The sequence below is a fragment of the Chionomys nivalis genome, chromosome 16, assembly GCF_950005125.1.
Source record: "Chionomys nivalis chromosome 16, mChiNiv1.1, whole genome shotgun sequence".
Lineage (NCBI taxonomy): Eukaryota > Metazoa > Chordata > Mammalia > Rodentia > Cricetidae > Chionomys > Chionomys nivalis.
This window is the reverse complement of record NC_080101.1, coordinates 31,023,223-31,044,960: the sequence shown is the minus strand read 5'-3', so window position 1 is coordinate 31,044,960 and position 21,738 is coordinate 31,023,223. Positions and strand designations below refer to the sequence as shown.

Here is a 21,738-nt window from a genome sequence, read left to right as displayed (position 1 = left end):
ACTTTTCTTTCTTAACTATCTTCAGGTGAAGTAAATATTTGAGGCTTTAGGAGGGAGGTGGCCTTCTGCTTTAACTAAAATAGGACTCCGTCACTTGCAATTGTCTCCAAATGTTAAAACCGAGGAAAATGCCCCAGTTTCCGTCTTTTTGAGTTAAGATACTACATGTGATTGATTTCATTTATTACATAATGTATCTAATATCTAATGCTGTTGTTGATCAAGGAACAGAATACATTTCTGAGTTGGGAGTCTAAGATGACTAGTTTTTAAAACTATATTTCTTTATTTTTACTTCTTTCTCTTCAGCATAGTTAATTTGAATGGTCTCTATGCTTCGAAACTAGTTTACCACAAATCTCAGAGAAATAACATATGCAATGGAGATCAAAATATGACTTTAAATATATCCAGGTGGTTAAAATTTAAATATGGAAATTATCATCTCTGGATGTGAAATACTGAACTGCAGCATGAAGCTTTAATAAGTCCATAAAATTTAAGAAGAAGATAAGAAAGGGTTCTCAGTAACTCAGCTTTTATTTTCAATAACATGAAATGGTCAATGATTTTTTAGACATTGTTTAGCTTATTATGATTGAGAAGGAAAATTAAAGATAGAATAACATTTTAATCTAGAATGAGACATTTCCTTTTATTGATGGCACAATTTAAGCATTATGTTTGTATTTAAATTTGATTACTTTTTTATTAAAATTTATTGTACTAAAATGATCAGGTGTTTTTATATATTTATTCAGGAACAACATGATTTTACTTTTAACAATTTATTTTTTCATGAACACATTTAAAAGTTATTCCCTTAGTGATACTGAAATAAGCAGTACTCACTTATTAGCTACATTAAATATCAAGAATGATATATCTAACCCTCTTTCGGCCATCTTCCCGCGCCGCCACCATGGTGCGCATGAACGTCCTGGCCGATGTTCTCAAAAGCATCAACAATGCAGAGAAGAGAGGCAAACGCCAGGTCCTCATCAGGCCCTGCTCCAAAGTCATCGTTCGGTTCCTAACCGTGATGATGAAGCACGGTTACATCGGTGAATTTGAAATCACTGATGACCACAGAGCTGGGAAGATCGTCGTGAACCTCACAGGCAGGTTGAACAAGTGTGGAGTGATAAGCCCTAGATTTGATGTGCAACTCAAAGACCTCGAAAAATGGCAGAACAATCTGCTCCCGTCCCGCCAGTTTGGCTTCATTGTACTGACCACCTCAGCTGGCATCATGGACCATGAAGAGGCAAGACGAAAGCACACAGGAGGGAAAATCCTGGGATTCTTTTTCTAGAGATGTAAAACATAAATAAAGAGCCTTTATGGACTGTGGGGAAAAAAAAAAGAATGATATATCTAAAGAAATGAACTTATTCTTTTCACTTAAGTGAAGTTTACTTCCTGATTTCCCTTTTAATTATCAGTCTCATTTCTGCATGCCCAGTTTCTGCAGGTTCCACTCTTTCAGATTTCTGTTTATAAATGAGAACATATATTATGTATCCTTCTAAGTGGCTTATTGTACTTAGTATGGTACACTATAATCCAACCCACGCTATGTCAAGTGACAGAATTTGTTAGGATCTTTATTTCTAGGTTGAATTTTATTGTTGTAGCCACCACATGCCAATTTTTCATTTTTCCACTGTTGGAATCTTAGAGGATTCCATGACTGTCTTTGTGAATAGTGCTGTAATTAGTATGAAAAGGTGGACACCTCTTTACACACTAATTACAGCTATTTCAGGGAGACACCCTGAGGCAGGACTGATGGATCACATAGTAGCTTTATTTTCCAATTTTGGAAGAAACATGACACTCTCTTCTACAACTGTTGTAGGCAACAGTTTGCTGCCAACACTGTTCAAGAGGTCCTTCTCTTTGCATCCTAGCCATCCTCCATTCTGCTTTCTATTCCACTCATTTTAACAAGTGACATTTTTGCTGTCATTTTAATGTGTGTCCAAAATATTTAGTGAGTCTGAGCTGCTTTTGATTCATTTGACTGCTATTTTAAAGCCTCTGGATTCTTCACATGTATCTATATCAGATTGTTTTCTTTCTGTAAACAGGTTCTTTATATAGTTTGGATAATAACTTATCATTGGTTTTAAGGCCTGGAAATATTTGTTTTTGGTAAGGAAATATTATTTCCTTACACTGTCTATTTAATCTATTATTTCCTTTGCTATCAGAAACATTTTATTTGTTTTAATATGTTTCCACTTAGATCTGACTTTTGGGCGTCATATCTAAAGAATGTTGACTAAAATACTGTCATGCTTTTTTTCTCCACCTTTTTAAATTTAGATAGTTCATAGTTGTAGGAGTTGTACGTAATTCTTTAAGCCATCTTAGGTTGATATCTATGTATTATTTAACACTGGTATCACTACTTAGAGGTAGTGGGAACTGGGAAAATGGAGCCCCCAAACGAGGAGGACTTAAATATGCAATAACCAACTTTATTTGGAGTCTCAGACAAATTTAAGGGTTAAGAAAGGTCACATGAGTAAAGCTCCCATTAATTCAAGCTGTATACAGTTACAAGAACAATATACATGTTGCAAAAACATGTGTTTCCATAGAGGCAAATAAAGGCTAGCTTGAACATTTAACTGAATAGCAACAGCAAGCTACAGTGAGTAATCTCACTGCAACCTCACTCCTATTGGCTACGCTTGGGAGAAGCACAGACGCACATTCCAAGGACAATTTTGGTTTTTTTAAGAAACTGAGGTCACAAGACCCTTGTCTTGGATTTTTTTTTTTTGGAGTGTTCTCACATCACTCAGAATTCTCCTCACATGAATTCATTCCTGATCCATACTCTGACAGATCGAGTACAATTTTATTTCTTTCCATGAGAGTATTTATTGTTTATAGAAATATTATTGAAAAGAATTTTATTTTCTATCATATATTTTTGGGAATTTTTCAAACTACTATTAATGTATATGTTGGAGTCATTCTTTGGCTCTCTTTATTTGTGTGCCTGTACCTCGGTGTGTGTTTGTGTGTGAGTATGCATGCATTGGTGTGTGTGTATGCATCTGCGTGTGTGAATATACTTGTATCGATAGGCATGTATTATAACATGTGTAAAGTCAGAAGACAGCTTGTGAGAGTCGATTCTTTTCTTCCACTGTGTGCGCCTGGGAATTGAACTTGATTAGCCTGGAAGACATTTTTTTTGACCCAGCTCTCAGATCCTTTCTAGTGTGTCCACATTTTCATGGTATCGTGTTGTTTTAAATCTTGCTTTATAACATAGCTTGTTATAAGCTTATACTCATTTCCAGACAAATCATCAATAGAAATAAACTGGGCCCTTATAGAAAGAAGATACACATTAGCATGTTCATCACAGGGATGTCATTGAATCATCAGGACAGTGAGGATGGAAAGACATTAACTCTGCTAATATGGAATAAGGTTGCAGAGCACAGGAAAAAATGAAATATATGCATATATATGTATACATATAATTAGAAAGTCTGGGTGGCAGCCATATTATTTATGGATTTCACCAATGTTTCATTGTAGAAATAAAACATACAATAATTTTAAACAGAACATTTAGATATTAAAGTTGCATTAATAGTTAGCAGCACAAATTATCAACCTGAATCTCTGTGCCCATGAAATGAACATGCTGAGTTGTATTTTTACTCACAAGCCCAACCTCATTGCTTCATTTCTCAATGTTTCACCTGGGCGTCATTTGACTTATTAAGGGCATATATACCTACCAGATATTTAATCAACTTTGATCAATAGTTGCTGTAGACCATAATATGAACTAAATGACAAGCTGGAAATCATTCAGTGCTGCTGGGAAAGATGGAATCTTCAGCCCTGCAGTGTATGATTAATGCCAAGAGTAGTAAAGGACTGCAGAAAGAATCTAGTGGAAAAGTCAGAATGATTTTAGAAGACTTCTTGGCGATCAGTAGTGAAAGGAGAGAAATAATTCATGCAAATAGAAAACATGGTAGAAAACTATCTACCAAAATTACTGAAAAAAAGAAGTAGTAAGAACAGGCCTTCTGAGATATCTGAGCAGGTGGAGGAGCTCACTAGACAAAACTGACAATATGGATTATTTTCCCCAGGAGACACATAAGGTACATAGAGAGGACCAATTCTACAAAATTGTCCTTTGACCTCCACACGTATTTTTTTGCATGCTTGTCTAATTATACATTATACACACAGAGTGTTTGATGGGATATAATAAAACAATGAAAGGGACTAAGAAGTAGGATAAATGATGATTTAGAAGATCACATTGCATTATCTCCAAAAATGAAAAGAAGAAAGAGATTGTAAACCTGGAAATTTCCAATATTTGTTGAAGTGTCATAAATTATACAGACATTAAGGCACAAAATCACAGAATGTGATTCTTAGGATGAACACAGCATTGAGGTCACATGCTGATCATCATAGAGTTATAATATCAGCAGAGCAGGTTGAAGAAAGTTGAGCAGTGCACAAAAAGTTGTTGGGAGGATGGGGGATTGAGAAAGAGAAAGATCAAAACCATGTAATCTCCCTACCCTATGTTGTATTCTATTCTATTGCTGATTTTTATTGCCAGTGTCATACTTTCTCAACTTTAAATATTAAATGGCTATAGCAAGACCCAGGCCGTGAAAGAAAGTACCGTCACTAGACATGTATGTTGAGATATAAGAAAGCTAGCTGAGCAAGCTAGAAGGAGACTAGTAATCTGTTTTGCTCTGTAGCTCCTGCCTCGAGCTTCCTGCCTTGAACTCTAGCCTTGAACTTCCTCAAAGATGGAGTGTGACTTGGAAATAGAAACTGACATAAACCTTTCCTCCTCGTGTTATTTTTGGTCAGAGTGTTGTATCCCATCACCAGTAAAGCACACTAGTATAGTAGACCTTCATAGGACAAAACATTATACAAGCAGGACAGTGCTCTCTATAGTGTTTAGGATGTACTGGTGTCTCATGGATAAGGAGTATTGTAAAATCTGGATTCAAGCACAAAAATAACAGAAAGGATGTTTATTCCATATTTGCTGAGGCCCCTAAAATAATCATTTTTAAAGCATTTTGGGCTTTCTCTATCCTACATCTTCAGGTTTGTCCATGGTTTTTCTTGACAAACATTCTGTGCTCCAGCATCTTCAAATAAGCTGAGATTCTATGGATGCTTAGGCTTCCTTCCTTCAGCCCCGTGTTTCACCCTCTCGGCAGACTGTGCCAGGCTGACATGTAAAACCAACCATCACTTTCACTTCTTGGAGTTTCCATTGCAGCTTTGGCTTCAGATTCACCACCTCACTCACATCCCTTAGTGCAGCCTGGGAGGACACCCTGTGGCACACGGTCTGTCTTAAAATGCTTTCCTTTGCAATCCTTTTTGAAACATTCTTTGCCACACAGGTACAGCATTTTTCATTTATGAGTCAACAGTCTCACATGGTTGTTTTAGAGGTGTTCCAGAGATTGGAGTTCTAGATGGAACCCACGAGACTTTGGTTGCTATGGATTCTCTGTGCCTGGGAGTTTGATATACTGATATATAACAACCCCTACAAAAAATCTAATAAAACCCCTCGGTATCCAGCCTTGTGTGTGCAGTAAAGTCCAGAATTGTCTTCTTCCCAAGGGAAAGCCTTTCAAATGAATTTACCATTTAACACTCTTGAGCTTTCCATGGGTGCTGAATGCCGAGTTCCTGAAATGCTCTGCAAACTTCTTTCCCACAGTGTTGGTGAAGGCATGTCTCTCATTTTAATAGTACTACATTTTTCAGAAATCATAAACTCCTAATTGACATAGCCTTTCTGACCAAACTGCAACAAGTTGAGTATTTTTCCTTGACTTTCTTCTAATATTCTGTGACCTAGACAAAAGCAATTAGCAATAACTATGTCACACCCCAAATGCTGCGCTGTTTTAAACAACCCTGACAAGATAATCAGCCTCTTTCCCTTAAACTCAATTTCTCAAAAAGTCTCAGGACACAGGGTCAACATATAACTTTTTTCTCTTTTTCCCCTTTTCTTTTCTTCCTTTCTTTCTTTTATTCACAAAATGTAATAAGATTGGCTTCTACTCAAATCCCTAATAAAGTTCCCATTCTCATCTGAAAATTTAACATATTCTTTCTTGTCTTTATTTTTATCCTCAAAATTTGGTTCCAGCATAATCACTCATTAGAGTAAAATTGCAATGTCCAAAGCTCTCTACCTCCCATCTTCAAACCCTTCTAAATTCTTTTCCCTAACCCTGGCCCCACTTCTCTGGTACCAATTGGATCAGTCAGATTGTACTTTATTGGAAAAAAACATACCTTTTGGCAAACAATTTAAGTGATAATGGTTAGTTCAGTTCATAGGTTATAGATTTTAGTTCTCAGTATTTGTTTCATTGATTCTGTTTCTGTCATTTTTCTCTTGTGGTGTGATATAACATGGCAGAGGGATTCCCTGATAGTGATTTCTGACCCCAAACAAATGGGAAAACACACAAGATACACTTAAATGTTTGTCACTGTTTATCTTCTTCCTGAAGCTGTGCTCTTTCTCCTAATGTTTACATGATCTCCTGAAGCAATGTCCTACCTACCTACCTACCTACCAACCTGTGTTCATGATCTTTCAGGAATATTTAACATTCAGATTACAACACTTTCTTCTCTTGAAATGGAAGTGAAGAAATTGGTTGCAATATAGGAAAGGGTAACTGGGTAAAGAGTTGATTTGAACCTTGATGGAGACACATCTTCACAAGTCAAATATTGAGGTAGCAAGGCATAGGGATAACAAGATGCCTTTAGAATCAGAGAATCCAAGGGAGTTAGGGATTGTGAGCAATGCTGGTAGGATGGCCATTCTTGGTGATCAACTGGACTGTATTTGAAATGAACTATAATCCAGAAATGGAGGGCACAACTGTGATCCAGATCTTGAGGCAAGAAGACAACATGTCTTTGATCCATATCTTGAGACTTGAAGACTAACCTTTAATCTGGGGCACACCTTCTTCTGGAAGCCCATATAATGATAACAGAAGAAGAAAGGGTTTATTCTTCCCCTGCTTGTTCTTTCCTTGTCAGCACATCCATTCTAGCTAAGACATCCAGTCTCATGGGACTGAGAAGCTTCTAGATTCTTGGACTTTCCATTGAAAACTATCCACTCTTGGACTTCAGCCTGTAAGTCATATCTATCTATCTATCTATCTATCTATCTATCTATCTATCTATCTATCTATCTATCTATCTAAATGACTTACAGATATATATATATATATATATATATATATATATATATATATATATATATATCACTCTCTCCATATATATCTATGGAGAGAGTGATTTATTCCTTAAATCCTGTAACTCTAAAGATCCTTGACTAAGAGCTCTTAGAAATTCATTAGAAATTCTTAGAAACTCTGGAGGCCTTTACTTGAGTTTCCATGTGGTAAAAGAAGCAGAAATAGCTGTTAATGAGAGTTTTATACATTTTTTTGAATTTTTAAAAAATTATATATCCACTTTTTAATGAGAATTAATAAGATAGCATGGGGAGACAGATATAAATGTGATGCTTTTTGTTGATTATATATTCATAGAAACACTATACAGAGATTTCAAGTAAAGAATATGGATTTAAGACCAGTCAAGTATTACTGTGTTCAAATGCATTATTATGAATTTTTACAATAACCCATTATTACTGTTGTTTTAAGTATTTTCCATTAAAAAAACAAAAGAAAAAGCTTTTTGATAGTTCAAGTTACTATCTATTTGTTGCACACAAATTTCCATTCGCAATAAATTTGCTTAATTGTAGTTGATGGAAGAGAGACTTTTGTCTGTAAGTAACACATTCTGTTCCAGGAAATCTAATTTAAGTCCAATTATATGAAATCTAAATCTACATCTTATAGTTGTAGCTACTGTCCTAGCTTTCCTCCATATTTTACAAGATAATACTTTAAATATCTGAAATATAACTTGTAAATCTTTTCATTTTAGATCTTTCTAAAATTCATGTAACTTAGTTTCTGTTTGTGATGTCTTCAGGTCTCATTAATATAACATGTCTTATCAACATTAATGAGAGATATGTCATCTGATATAATACTCCTTTGGTTTATGTAGGAGAAATTATAGTTAATCTGTTCTGTCTTGATGATAGAAATATTGTTATTTTATTAGACTCTAAAGACTGGTTATCTACTGCAAACAATTATCTCATGTATTTCGTTCATAGGAAGTCTCTGTGTCTCAGATGTTTCTAACATGAACCCATAATTTTTTGTTAGAAATTGTGTTAACCATTGTTGAACTTAAAGCTTAATTATAAATTGTGTTGACTTTATAATTTTTGTCCTCTATTACTCTTTTATCTACTGAATATATATATATATATATATATATATATATATATATATATATATATATATTCTGTTCTGATAAATGCTACACAGAAAGCAGGCAAGTGAAGGAAAGGCCATGAAATTTATCACAAGGTGAAATTAATGAATTTATTAGTGACTCTTCCTCACAAGACTCCAGGGAATGAATTAACGAGAGCAGGTAAGGAACGAAGAAAAGATAGAAACTCTAACACAGCAAAGCTGAGATTGTGTGGGCCAGGCTCTCCAATGGAGAAACCATAGCATCCTGGAAGCTCAGGATGTTTATTTTATGCAGTTGAACAGTGAAACAGAGTCATTGCATGAAGCTAACTGAGGAGACAGGGTTACTGCCTGTAAAGCTGACCAAGGAAGTAGGGTTTATTCTATCCAGCTGTACCAGGAGGTAAGCCTAGCTAATCATAATAGTGACAGTCTCTGTAGGGAATCAGTCATTAGACCATAAATATCTTAGGGAAGAAGGCTACAGTGGATTAATTATATTTTTTAGCACATACTATCAATATTCTTATTCAGATAATGCAGAAAGCCTTTGATATTCCTCATGGAGTTGAGTCATTGAGGTCCTTGAGTTTGACCTGCCCTTAACAAACAATATATGTTAATTTAGGAGTTCATTGTTCCCTACAGTTTAGTTGAGACAATGGGGATGTTCTATCGGGAACTCACCAAGGCCAGCTGGCCTGGGTCAGAAAAAGCATGGGATAAAACCGGACTCGCTGAACATAGCAGACAATGAGGACTACTGAGAACTCAAGAACAATGGCAATGGGTTTTTGATCCTACTGCACGTACTGGCTTTGTGGGAGCCTAGGCAGTTTGGATACTCCTCTTACTAGACCGGGATGGAGGTGGATGGTCTTTGGACTTCCCACAGGGCAGGGAACCCTGATTGCTCTTAGGGCTGACAAGGGAGGGGGACTTGATTGGGGGAGGGAAATGGGAGGTGGTGGTGGGGAGGAGGCAGAAATCTTTAATAAATAAATAAATAAATAAAAAGTTTAATCACTAAAATTTTTGTGAATTCCCCTAGCTACATTACCTAAACAATATTTTAGAAACATTAAGATATATAAACACTGGGTTCAATTGTCTAAGCATTTGATCAAATTGGTGAAATTTTATTAAAACAGAAAATAAGATAATATCATGATTCATATTTGATGAATCATTTTGTGTTTTAAAAATTCACAATTCTTTCAAGTAATAGTAAATAAATTAGACTAATGGCTGAATTTATTATGCCACTTTCCATGTACTTTTCTATTTTGAGAGCAATGCTCACAGTTCACAGGCCTTGAGATTTAGAAAACAGATTAGGAAATTGGGCTTTGCTTGATGACAGCTTTGTATCCAGTGAAAATACATAAAGCATTCAGTATATGAAAAATAATAACAGATGCCCAATGCAATTGTTATAAGCTCAACAAAATTTTATACACAATCTCCATTTCACCGTGCTTATCACACATCAATAAGCATGTGATAACATGCAATTTTTATTATCAACACTGAGATACCCAGAGCAACTGCAGTGAGCAATTAGAAACAGTATGATGTCCATTTGACATCATGAAGAACCAGAAATGCAAAGAGGTTGATCTATTAGTTTCTAGCTAGAGTTTTCACAATCTTAGGTATTTATGAAACAGAACAATTACAAGATGTGAACAACCCAGAAAACACAGAATGTGTACCAAATTTAGTCATGAAGACTATAGGGTGGGACATGGTAATGTTTTCGGCACGCAATGACTTCCTTTCTTACGCTGTCTTATGCTTACAACAAACTAAGGTTTTTCTCTTCTTCTCTTCCTACCTTCTTCTTTTCTTCCTCTCCCATGCTCTTCTTCTGCATAGAAGTAAAAGAAAAGAGTGCAGCCTTGTATTCATTACTAAGAATTATATATTAAGCTAATAGTGTGACCTGAAAGTGTCCTAGGAACACCTTTAATAAACCACCAAGAGTAATTTACAACCAGTATATGAATTACACATCACTGGATACTTTGCAGGTACTCGTGCCGTTCTAATAATGTCTTTCACCGGAGTTAAATGTTTTCTTTCCAATTAAAAACATTTTAAGGTGATTATCCATTTGTAGCAAAAAAATCTTGAATACAGAATTAGTGGAGTTAAAATTAGTGATGATTTAATGTAATTTCAAGTTTTCAAATGCTGACCTTTTGTGTGAAAGCAAATTTATTTCATTCAAATCCTATTGTCTGAGAGAATGATTAATAACTGTGAAAGTATGGCAAACTGTCGGGACAGATAAAAATTTACTAGCTGTATCTAACAGCGCTGACTAGAAAGATCAACGAGAAATACGATGTCAAATGACACAAGAGCAAATCTGTTTAGGGTTTTGCTAAATAGATTAAAACATGCAGCATTTCATCCTCAGGAGAATGTTAGCTCACTTCTAATGCAATTACAAACCCTATGCTAATGAAGCATTTTTTATAGAAATGAAGTACACTGAAATTTCTATGTAAAGATTGAATGTGAATTTTCAAAATACCAGTGAGAAAGGGAGTCTTGCTATATGGGAGTTAGGTGGTAGTAATCTGTGTGTACACACAGGCATGCTAAAACAGGTAAAAATTTGAAATATGCAGATTACCATAAAGGTGGTGTTCTCAGACTTTTAGGCTGGAATTGCCCTGTTCCTGACCAGGAACATGAGGCTTACTACAGAATCCTGTAACTTCGTTACTGGAGGGGATACCCCCCTCCTTTGTCTTACGTTCCCCTTTCTCTAATTTGAAAACATAGACTTTGTAAAGAAAACGGAAGCAAGTGTAAATGATGACAACTTTGAAGCCTTAAATAGTGGTCCTGGCAAGCCTGAAGACTGGACCGGCAGAATGTGATTAGGGTATCCTTCAAGTATTGATCAGGAGGAGCCAGCGACCACCACAGGGGCAGGTACTAGGGAATAACCTCTGAGGGAGCAGGCTCGAGCCAGCCACTTCTGTAGGACTGGGCAGAGCCAGTAATCTCCACTGTAACAGGCCTGAGAGAGCAACCTCCGTGGGACCAGCCCCAGGCAAGCCAGTGGCCTTCACTGGAGCAGGCCCAAGACAGGGACATTCATGAGAGCAGGCCCAAGCAAGTGACCTCTGTGGGATTAGGTCTGAGCCAGTGACTTCTGCATAATTCGGCCAAAGCCAGCAACCTCTGCCAAAACAGGTTTAGCCAGTGACTTCTGCTGGAGAAGACCTGAGCCAGTGACCTCCGTGGGCCCAGAACTGAGTCTGCAACCTCCTCAGGACCAGGCCCAAGCAAGCGACCTCCATGGGAACAGGCCCTAGTGACATCGAGGGGCACCAATCAACCTCTGGGAATGCCGAGTGACCACTGGGGTGACTAGAACTGTGACTCCAATTCCACCATGAAGAGCAACCATCTGAGCCATGGATTCAATGGCACCTGGAAGAGTGATCACCAGAGAAATGGCCCCAACCTACACTAATCAGAGAAAAAGATGGGTAGACAAGTTATGAAGCCACTCAACACCACAAATTAGTGGCTATAAAACAGCAAGACTTGAACACCCCAATACAAACAAAGCAGAAGAAAATGAGCTAAAAAATAACTTTAGGAAATGTTTGAGGCCCTTAGATAGAAAATGAAAATTTCTCTCAAAGAAATGGAGGAAAACACAAACAAAAAATTGGAAGAAGTCAACAAATCTCTTAAAGAAAACCAAGAGAAAGCAATAAAACAGGTGAAGAAAATGGTTCAAAATCGGAAAACTGAAATAAAGGCAATAAACAAAACACAAAATGAGGGAAGTCTGGAAATGAAAAATATGAGAACACAATCAGGTATCACAAATGCAAGCATAAACAGCAGAATACAAGAAATGGAAGAGAATCTCAGTCATTGAAGATACCATAGAGGGAAGAGACTCATCGGTCAAGGAAAACGTTAAATCAAAAAAAGGCTAACACAACTTCCAGAAAATTTGGGACACCTTGAAAAGAAAAAAAACCTAAGAAGAATAGGGATAGTCCAACTCCAAAGCACAGAAAATATATTCAACAAATCATAGAAGAAAACTTTCCCAACCTAAAGAAAGATAAACATATGAAGATAAAAGAAGCTTACAAAGTATCAAATAGACTGAACCAAAAAGTAAAGCCTTGCTGCTACTTATTAATCAAAACACTAAACATACAGAATAAAGAAAGAATATTAAGAGCTGCAAAGGAAAAAGTCCAAGTAACATGTAAGGGTAGACCTATCAGAATTACACCTGACTTCTCAATGGAAACAAAGAAAGGCAGAAGGTTCTGGTCAAGAGTTATGCAGACATTAAGAAGCAATTATGGCAGCCCAGACAACTATACCCTGCAAAAATTTAATTTACCATAGAAGGACAGAACAAGACATTAGATGACAGAACCAGATTTAACCAATACCTAGCCACAAACTCAACTATGCACAAAGTACTAGAAGGAAAACTCCAACCCAATGAGGTTATCTACATCCAGTAAAACATAGACAATAGATGATCTTACAACAGCAAATCCCAAGGAAGGGAAACACACACACAATAATATCACCAACAATGAAAACTAAAATAACAGGAACTAGCAATCATTGGTCATTAACATCCCTTAATGGACTCAACTCACCTATAGAAAGATACAGGCTAACAGACTGGATACAAAACCAGAATCCATTCTACCGCATAGAAGAAACACCTCAACATCAATGACAGACATCGCCTTAGGGTAAAGGGTTGGGAATTTTACAATCAATTTGACCTAAGTTACAAGCTGGTGTATATATCCTAGTATCTAAAAAAAATAGGCTTCAAAAGAAGATCAATCAAAATAGACAATGAAAGATGCTTCATGTGAGTCACAGAAAATAATCCACCAATAAGAAATCTTAATATTGAACATCTATGCTCCAAGTATAAGGTCAACCTCATTCGTAAAAGAAACACTACAAAGCTTAAGTCACACATTAAACCCCACACACTAATAGTGGGAGACTTAAATACCCCAATCTCACCACTGGACAGGTCTTCCCAAAAGAAACTTAACAGAGAAATAAGGGAACTAACAGTTGTTATGATTCAAATGGACTTAACAGACATCTATAAAAAAATTCATCCAAACATAGAAGAATATGCCTTCTCAGCACCTTATGGAATCTGCTAAAATATTGACCACATTCTAGCAAACCTCAACAGATAAAAGAAATTGGAATAACCACATATATTTTATCAGATCACTATGGTTTAAAATTAGAATTTAACAGCAACACTAATTTCAGAAAGTGCACACACAGGGAAATTAAACAATGCTCACCTGAACCACCAATGAGTCATGGAAGAAATAAAGGAATTAAAGACTTCCTAAAATTCAGAAAAAATGACCATACAATGTACCCAAATTAATGGGACATGATGGAAGCTGTGATAAGAGAAATGTTCATAGCACTAAATCCCTATAAAAACAAGCTGGAAAAATCCCACACTAATGAGTTAACAGAATACCTGAGAACTCTGGAGCAAAAAGAAACACACTCACCAAGGAGGACCAAAAGGCAGAAAATAACATCACATAGAGACATACACATAGAAAGATAATATACCTCAAAAGTAGTTGTTACCTGTGTCCTAAAAAACAGACAGTCCCATTTTCATTATGATAGAAACTGTTAAATCATAGAAATCACATCTACATTCAAGAATCATAAAATCTAAGTACTGAATTTTGTTTTTATTATTACTGTTATTGTATTTGATAGCTAATGCACAAAGAATTAACCAAAGGTATATAATAAGTTTAGCTTAAGTTTGTATTCCTATTCCAAAGCTAAATTCACTATTTTGAGTAGTCTATTGATTTGTTGGGTGTTAATAACTTCACTCCACATGCTCTTCCATTATTCAGGATCACTGAGCTATTGAGCTAGGTTTCTCTTATGATTTGGGAACTTGTACAGAACATAATGCTGGAGGGGAATCCATTGTGAGCTTCCAAATAGTGTTACTTACTCATTCTGACTTTTCTCCAGCCAGCATATAATAAATTCAGGCATTTCAGGTTTGATTTTGAAGACTTGTCCCAAGAAACAGGCAGAACTGAAGATGTACTTTCTATCAATAACAATGCTTTCATAATATCTTTGTTTCTGTTTAGTTCTCCTTTGACCTTTAGAATCATATAGATAACAGGGATCGTTGACATTTCCAAACGATGCCTCATAGATACACAAACAGAATTTCCTACAAGGAACTCTTGGTTCCATCCAACAAAGTTGGTTCTCTCCTGAGGTTTCCCCAACTTTATGACTGTTATAACTGCTGTGTTGGTCAGCTTCCCATATTTATGCAAATACTTCCAAAAAGTAAGTTACCAGGAAGAAAGTTTCACTGTGGGTCATGGAGTCTGAGTGTCTGTGCTTGTGGCAAAGCAGAGAATTATTACAGGGTGTGTGGTGCAGGGATCTCATTATTACATGGTGAAAGGAAGCATATCATAAATATCATAAATATCAAACCATTCCTCATAAGAAGCCCTATAGCTGATAGTTATACATTTGTATTATGATTGTTCTGGATATTTATTACACAAACCCTCATACTTTCTACTGAGATACTCAGGTGCAATCTTAGTATCTCCCTCTATCTTCCAAATATGTCTAGTTCTTGTTCATTTCTCTTAATATTATGACCCTTTTTCGTGTAGGAAGTCCTTCTGTGTATGTGTTGCTTTAATTTGTCAATGAATAAAGAAGCTGCCTTGGCCTGTGATAGGGCAGAGTAGGCTAGGCTAGGAAAACTAAACTGAATGCTAGAGAAAGAAAAGCCATGTAGCCCCACCAGAGACAGTCACCAGAGGGAACTTTACCCAGTAAGCCAAAGCCATGTGGAAATACCAGATTAATAGAAATGGGGTAATTTTAGATATAAGAGTAAGCCAGAAATATGTTTAAGCTATTGGCCAAAAGTTATTGCAAACAATATAGTTTCTGTGTGATTATTTTGAGACTGAAAATAATGAGCGGCCTTCTGCCTACACCTTTTTACTGAAGTTGTTTGGATTTTATAATAAGGGAGAGAGGTGGACGTGGAGAGAGAGATTATATAGTGAATCAGATGATGTGGTGGGAAGAGGCAAGAATAATTTGAAAAGGCAAGAATAATTTAACAACCATAAAACTCATAGACACTATATTTAGATACTGTTTAACTTATTTTTGCATAGACTAATTTAAGAAACAACCTCAGACTCACAGAAATCTGCCTGCCTCTGCCTACCAAATACTGCAATTAAGGCTTGTGCCATGACCACCTGGCTCAGCACACAGCACTTACAACTCCTGCTGTTCCTTCTAACAAAATTTTCTTTAATGTTAATTGTAAAAGGAAGGCCACTTGTTCTTCCCAGCCACCCAGAACTTAAATAACCACACAGAAACTGTATTAATTAAACCACTGCTTAGTCCATTATCTCTAACTCTACTGGCCAACTCGTATACATTAATTGAACCCATTTCTATTAATCTGTATATCACTACAAGTTTGTGGCATACCAGCAAAGTTTCAACACGTCTATCTCTGGTGGTGGCTCCATTGCATTTCTCTCTGACTGCCCTTTTTTCTTCCAGCATTCAGTTCTGTCTTCCCTAGCTACCTAAGTTCTGCCCTATCAACAGGCCAAGGCAGTTTCTTTATTCATTTATGGTAATCACAGCACACAGAGGGGACTCTCACATCAGTTAACCTCACTCTTAAAAGAATTCTGTGCTAACAGGACTGTTCCTTACAAGAGTTCTCAGAAACGGGAGAACAAGCAGGTTCAAGCTGGATGGAGTCCCACTACTGAGAAGTAGGAAGAGGAAATGAGCTCTCATCCTTACCAAGAAGGTATCTCCATTTGACTTCCACTTGCATATGAAACATTAGTTTTCTCCAGAGGACTCTCACCAGTGTATAAACCATATATATTTAAGGATGGGACCATATGAACAGCAACATGGCCAACAAAAAATGAACTCCATAATATTTATGTAGGACTTTTGTCTCATATTGTTTTATTTGGATAACTTTTTTCTTACTGATTTTTTTATATATTAGCATTTCAGATTTTATATTTTATGGTGTGTGTTGTATGCTTCTTTGATTTTTTTAAATTATAATTTTACTGTTTGGAGGGAAGGTAAGAGAAGGTATGGAGTTGGTTAGTTACAGAGGGAGGATCTTGGAGGATCTGCAGAGGGGAAACAATGATCAAAAATGTTGTATGAAAAAATTAGTTTTCAATGAAAACACTTAATCTTTTGTTCATGTTAACATGTAGGTATGAGTGCAGGAGCATACATACCATGACACCCATATGGATGTCAGAGGACAACATTTGCAGTCCGTTTTCTCCTTATATTTGGTAGGGTGAGCATTTCTATTGGTTATGCTACTTTTTCCACATGAGCTGGACTTTGAACTTAAGGATATTTTTCCTGTCCAATCATCTCATCTCTGCTTAGGAATGCTGAAATTAAATCCAGATGTGTGCCACAGTCCTGGATTTCCATCAGGATCTTTTATTTGTCAGATGTTTTTGCCTCTTCAACATCAGGGCTAATAGTTTAGTTTCTGCTTGGGGGAAAATAAACTTTTTTTTTTTTATAGATCCAAGCTGAAAATGTATAGTTTATATAAACCCAAACCATAACCACTGTTCAGGACTCATTATTATTTTGTGTTATTCTTCTTTCAGTTACCTTGTATTTAAAAACTGCCACATGGAAGTTGGTACACGGTTACATTTATTATATTTATTTTAGTTATTTGCATTATAACATTTGTACCGGCCGGGCGGTGGTGGCGCACGACTTTAATCCCAGCACTCGGGAGGCAGAGGCAGGCGGATCTCTGTGAGTTCGAGACCAACCTGGTCTACAAGAGCTAGTTCCAGAACAGGCTCAAAACCACAGAGAAACCCTTCCTCAAAAAACCAAAAAACAAAAACAAAAAAACAAAACCAAAAACAAAAACAAAAAACATTTGTACTATGACACTCAAGTACATCATATTTTAAATATGCATGATGCATTGTCGTAAGTTGATACCATACTGTATTGCAGCATAACAGCTATTAAGTGTTTAAAATGTCTATTTAGTGTCAAGTTCTTCATGATTTCCAGGAACTCAATCACTCACACAAATGAGAGAATGCACAAAACAGAGGTGTACATTACTAAGCAGTATAGACTTATGATACCTCTGCTAGCAGCAAACAATTGGAGGAATGATGTCTGAGCTTTGCTCCATGGCTCCTAGAGATTTCCTGGACTCTCAAGATATTAAGTACTTTTTCATTCAGTCTCTGTGATGTCTCTTAACTCAATGTCCCCATAGACCAACTCATCGCAAGCCCTTAGATTTTCTAAACAGAAGACTTATTTCAGAGCTCACGCTCTTGCTTAGGGCACTTGACAGAGCAGGTGTGAAGTTTTCCAAAACTAAAAAAAAAGAAATCTTTGAAGAAATGGCATTTCTAAAGAACAATGAAAAGTATAGATGATGAATATATCTCAGTTACCTCCACATGTATTGTCATTTTTAATTCTGAAGCATGTATAGTTTATTTGATTTCCTCATGACTTAAATGTTTGGCACATTGAATATACAAAACAGTTTGTTTAAGCTCTAATTTCAAATTCGCTAGTAAGACCTAGCTGTGTTTAATGGTTATAAATGACAATGCAAGCTACTGAGGAATGGGGATGTGATGCAATTTTAATAAATACCAAAAACAGAAAATTGAAGTACATTTAAGAGATAATAATACACACAAAAAGCAAACAAAAAGCCATATTAATTTCCTGCCAATTAATTGAAGGGATATTAATTTAATGTTTGATATAAATGTTTGAAATAAGCATTTCATGACTTTTAAAGATTTATTTTACTTTTATTTATGAGTGGAGTTGTGTGTGTGTGTGTGTGTGTGTGTGTGTGTGTGTGTGCCTGTAGAGGCAGAAGGGGGCTTTGGATACTTTAGAGCCAATGTCACAGGAACTTCTAATCTACCTGGCATGGATGCTAGGATTCAAACTCCCATCCTCTCCAAGAGTACCAATTGTGCTTTACTGAAGAGCCATCTCTGCAGACCTGTTATTATTATTTTAACTATAAGGGAGCTGGAGCCCAGTAAATTGAACTTCATTGTTGAAGTTCACACAAAATGTGGCCTGGAAAGAATTAACAAACAAATTACATGCAGGCTCAAAAACAAGTCTTTGTGTTAGGTAAGAAAACAGTGGGCAGTTCAAGGAAATGATGTCTGGGAGCCACACTATAACAAAACTTAGGTGAGGAGATGGCCATTACTAAGAATATTGTCTGTGCCTGCCCACTTGTAAGTTATCCTTTATAGAAATGTTCATAAGATAAAATGTCTCATCTTCATGACACAGCCTAGCAGAGATGACATATAATGGAAAACAGTATGTGGCTAGAGCTGTAATTATGGACACTTTGAGGACAGCTATCCCAAAAAGATGTGATGTGGTGGGAAGTGAAAGGTTAACATGTAAGTTAACTGACTTGAAAGGGGTCCGTTAAAACCATATATTTGACCATACAGACAAATTAATTAATTAAGGGAGGGAAAACAACATTGAACAGCAATGTTCTGAGATCGCAACCTTCTGGTCTTAAGTGATGACCACTCTCTTAGGGGCATTGTAATAGCTTGGTTAGTACGAATAGGAGAGGTAGACAGAGGGCTAGAGGAAGAATTAATTGGTTTATGAAAATCTCTAGAAGTGGTAATAAGGAATTTTATTTTGTGTGATTTAAAGCCTTGGAGTTAGTCAAGAGTTGTCAAACTAATTGGACCACTTTTGCTACTTTGAAGAAATATTTAACAATAGCCACTTCATAGGAGCCTATGACTGAGGTCCAGGAGGGAGGGTCATTTCTTAAAAGAAAGCATCTAATATGCAGATAGTGAGAGGTAGTCGTACTAAGGTATATTTTTGTATTGTCAACATAGAAGCCAAGGTAAAACCACTCAACTGCGACTGTATTAGGAACTGAGCATCCAACAGGCTCTCCAGCCTGCTCTTGTCACACTAATTGGTGGGATGGTCAACCCTATCACCTGTGGAAGTTTAAAGTCACTTGAGGTACTCCATTCTTGCCTCAGAATGGTCTAGTTGTCCATAGGAAAGTTATTGCTTGGTGTTCCTTCAAAATGGGAGGTTAGAAACAGAATAGTCTAGAGAGCTAAACTCCTGCAGAGGAGGCTGATGGAGAAATTGAAGGAATAATGGTAACAGCTAATCCAGAGGGATGTGTGTGTGTGTGTGTGTGTGTGTGAGAGAGAGAGAGAGAGAGAGAGAGAGAGAGAGAGAGAGGGGTTTTTTTTTGTTGTTGTTGTTTTTTTGTTTTTTTTTTGTTTTGTTTTTCGAGACAGAGTTTCTCTGTGGTTGTGGAGCATGTCCTGGAACTAGCTCTTGTAGACCAGGCTGGTCTCGAACTCACAGAGATCCGCCTGCCTCTGCCTCCCAAGTGCTGGGATTAAAGGCGTGCGCCACCACCGCCCGGCGAGAGAGAGAGTTGTAACATTGTGTTTTTCTTTTTCCTTTTTGGTAGTAGTTGCTTACTGGCATGGAAAGTAAAACTTTTTTATTGAAATCTTTTAGATTAAAATTTTCTTTAAGTTAAATGGTACTTACATTGTTTTTCAAATTTATTTCTGTGCCGTGATTTTCATTTCTGACAACAAAAAAGTCCATTGTGATGAAGGGAATGTGGCGTCAACCAACTGACAGATCACTACAGTTCTGTTAGAATGAGGAATTCATGCTGCTGCCAGCTTCTTGGATCTGAGATTCAAAGGCTGGAATATAAAATTGCTGCTGCATTTGACTGGATTACAAAGGAAGCAGCCGAGTTAGCCTGGATGTCAGAAAGAAGCTTTAAAGATGCGGAAGATAAAGGCATTCCTTCCGGGCATGCTCCAGGAATTTAGCTTGAGAAGTGCCTCACATGTGCAACAGAAAGGACTCATGCTTTGCAATCACAGGGGAAGGTTCAAAGGTTCAAATCTTCACTGCACCCCCAAACTCCTAACACATCAGTTAGAAAATGAAAATCATCATCTCTAGTTTTTTCCTCTATGAATGAAAACAGCATATATTTGCCAAGGGTATTCCTATGTCAATGGAAAATCATGTGATTTAGATACCCTGTTTCTCACCGAGCACATGAAAAAAAAAATCTCAATGATGTTAGTTAACATATTTTTCTCCCACCATGTCACCAGGGCTTCCATGGGGCAGCATCAAGTCTTCAAGAGAATCTGAAAATAAAACAACAGATCTAGACAATGACAGGCTCAGGTCTGGGAAGAAATCTCAGCCTCTCTAGTTGGAACTATTTTAAAGACACAAGAATACTTTAAAATCCTTTAGCTTCATGAAACTTCTGTTGATAGTAACTGCAAATCAGGAGAAAAATCATGTTTTTAAAGGAACAGCTCCCAAGAGACCTCTGGGATAATAATAAAAGAATTATCAATTGTATCAATGGTATTACTACATACCCAGAGCAAAACATGAGATTGGGATTGTGAAGTTATTAAAACAGTGGCTGGAAATGCCCCAAATTTCATTAAAAATGTAGTAGAACAAATTTACACATTTCAAAACATAAATTAATTCCAGACAGAATGTTCTCAAAAAATCTACATGAGATTCATGCTGATCAAACACCAGAAAATAAAAGAAAAGGAAAATCCTAAAACTGGGCAGGAAAAGCAGAATAACAGTCTAGCCATGAGCTGCTAATTGATTCTTGAGAGCTTTCTGCATCCTCTGCTTCTTCGCAAAAAGTTCTAGCCAGACAGGCAAAACCAACCCTCTATTCCTGCCATCATGAATGACCTTTGGAATTTTCTGAAAGGCCCACCGTGCTCTCCCCATCTTACATTGCAAGAGGAATGAGTATTTTTGACCAAGAGTAAAAGCTTCATTTACTGGCCATGTGAACTAGCAGACAAATGTCCACTCCACAAAAAAGTTGTCCAACAACCTTTATTCTGAGTCACCAAAACAACAATAACATCAGAAATTATAAAAAATTAAAAGAAATGAAAGAATAAAGAATATGTTAGCTGTTCATAAGAAAAACAGATTGGAAATCAACTTCAAAATAGCAATAATGTGTCCTAACATTGGCATATTTGCAAATACAGTTTTAACTAGTCCATAGAACATAGATGATATCTTGAAGTATCTAATGTACTCATAA

General features: G+C 36.6%; 1 protein-coding gene across 1 annotated transcript; it reads left to right on the top strand.

Annotated features, from left to right (window-relative positions):
- The first annotated feature begins 906 nt into the window (after window positions 1-906).
- Window positions 907-1,347, top strand: LOC130888112 (40S ribosomal protein S15a-like). The gene has a single exon (XM_057790978.1). The coding sequence runs from the start codon at window positions 923-925 to the stop codon at window positions 1,313-1,315; it is 393 nt and encodes a 130-aa protein (XP_057646961.1). The 5' UTR covers window positions 907-922; the 3' UTR covers window positions 1,316-1,347.
- The last annotated feature ends 20,391 nt before the right edge of the window (window positions 1,348-21,738 follow it).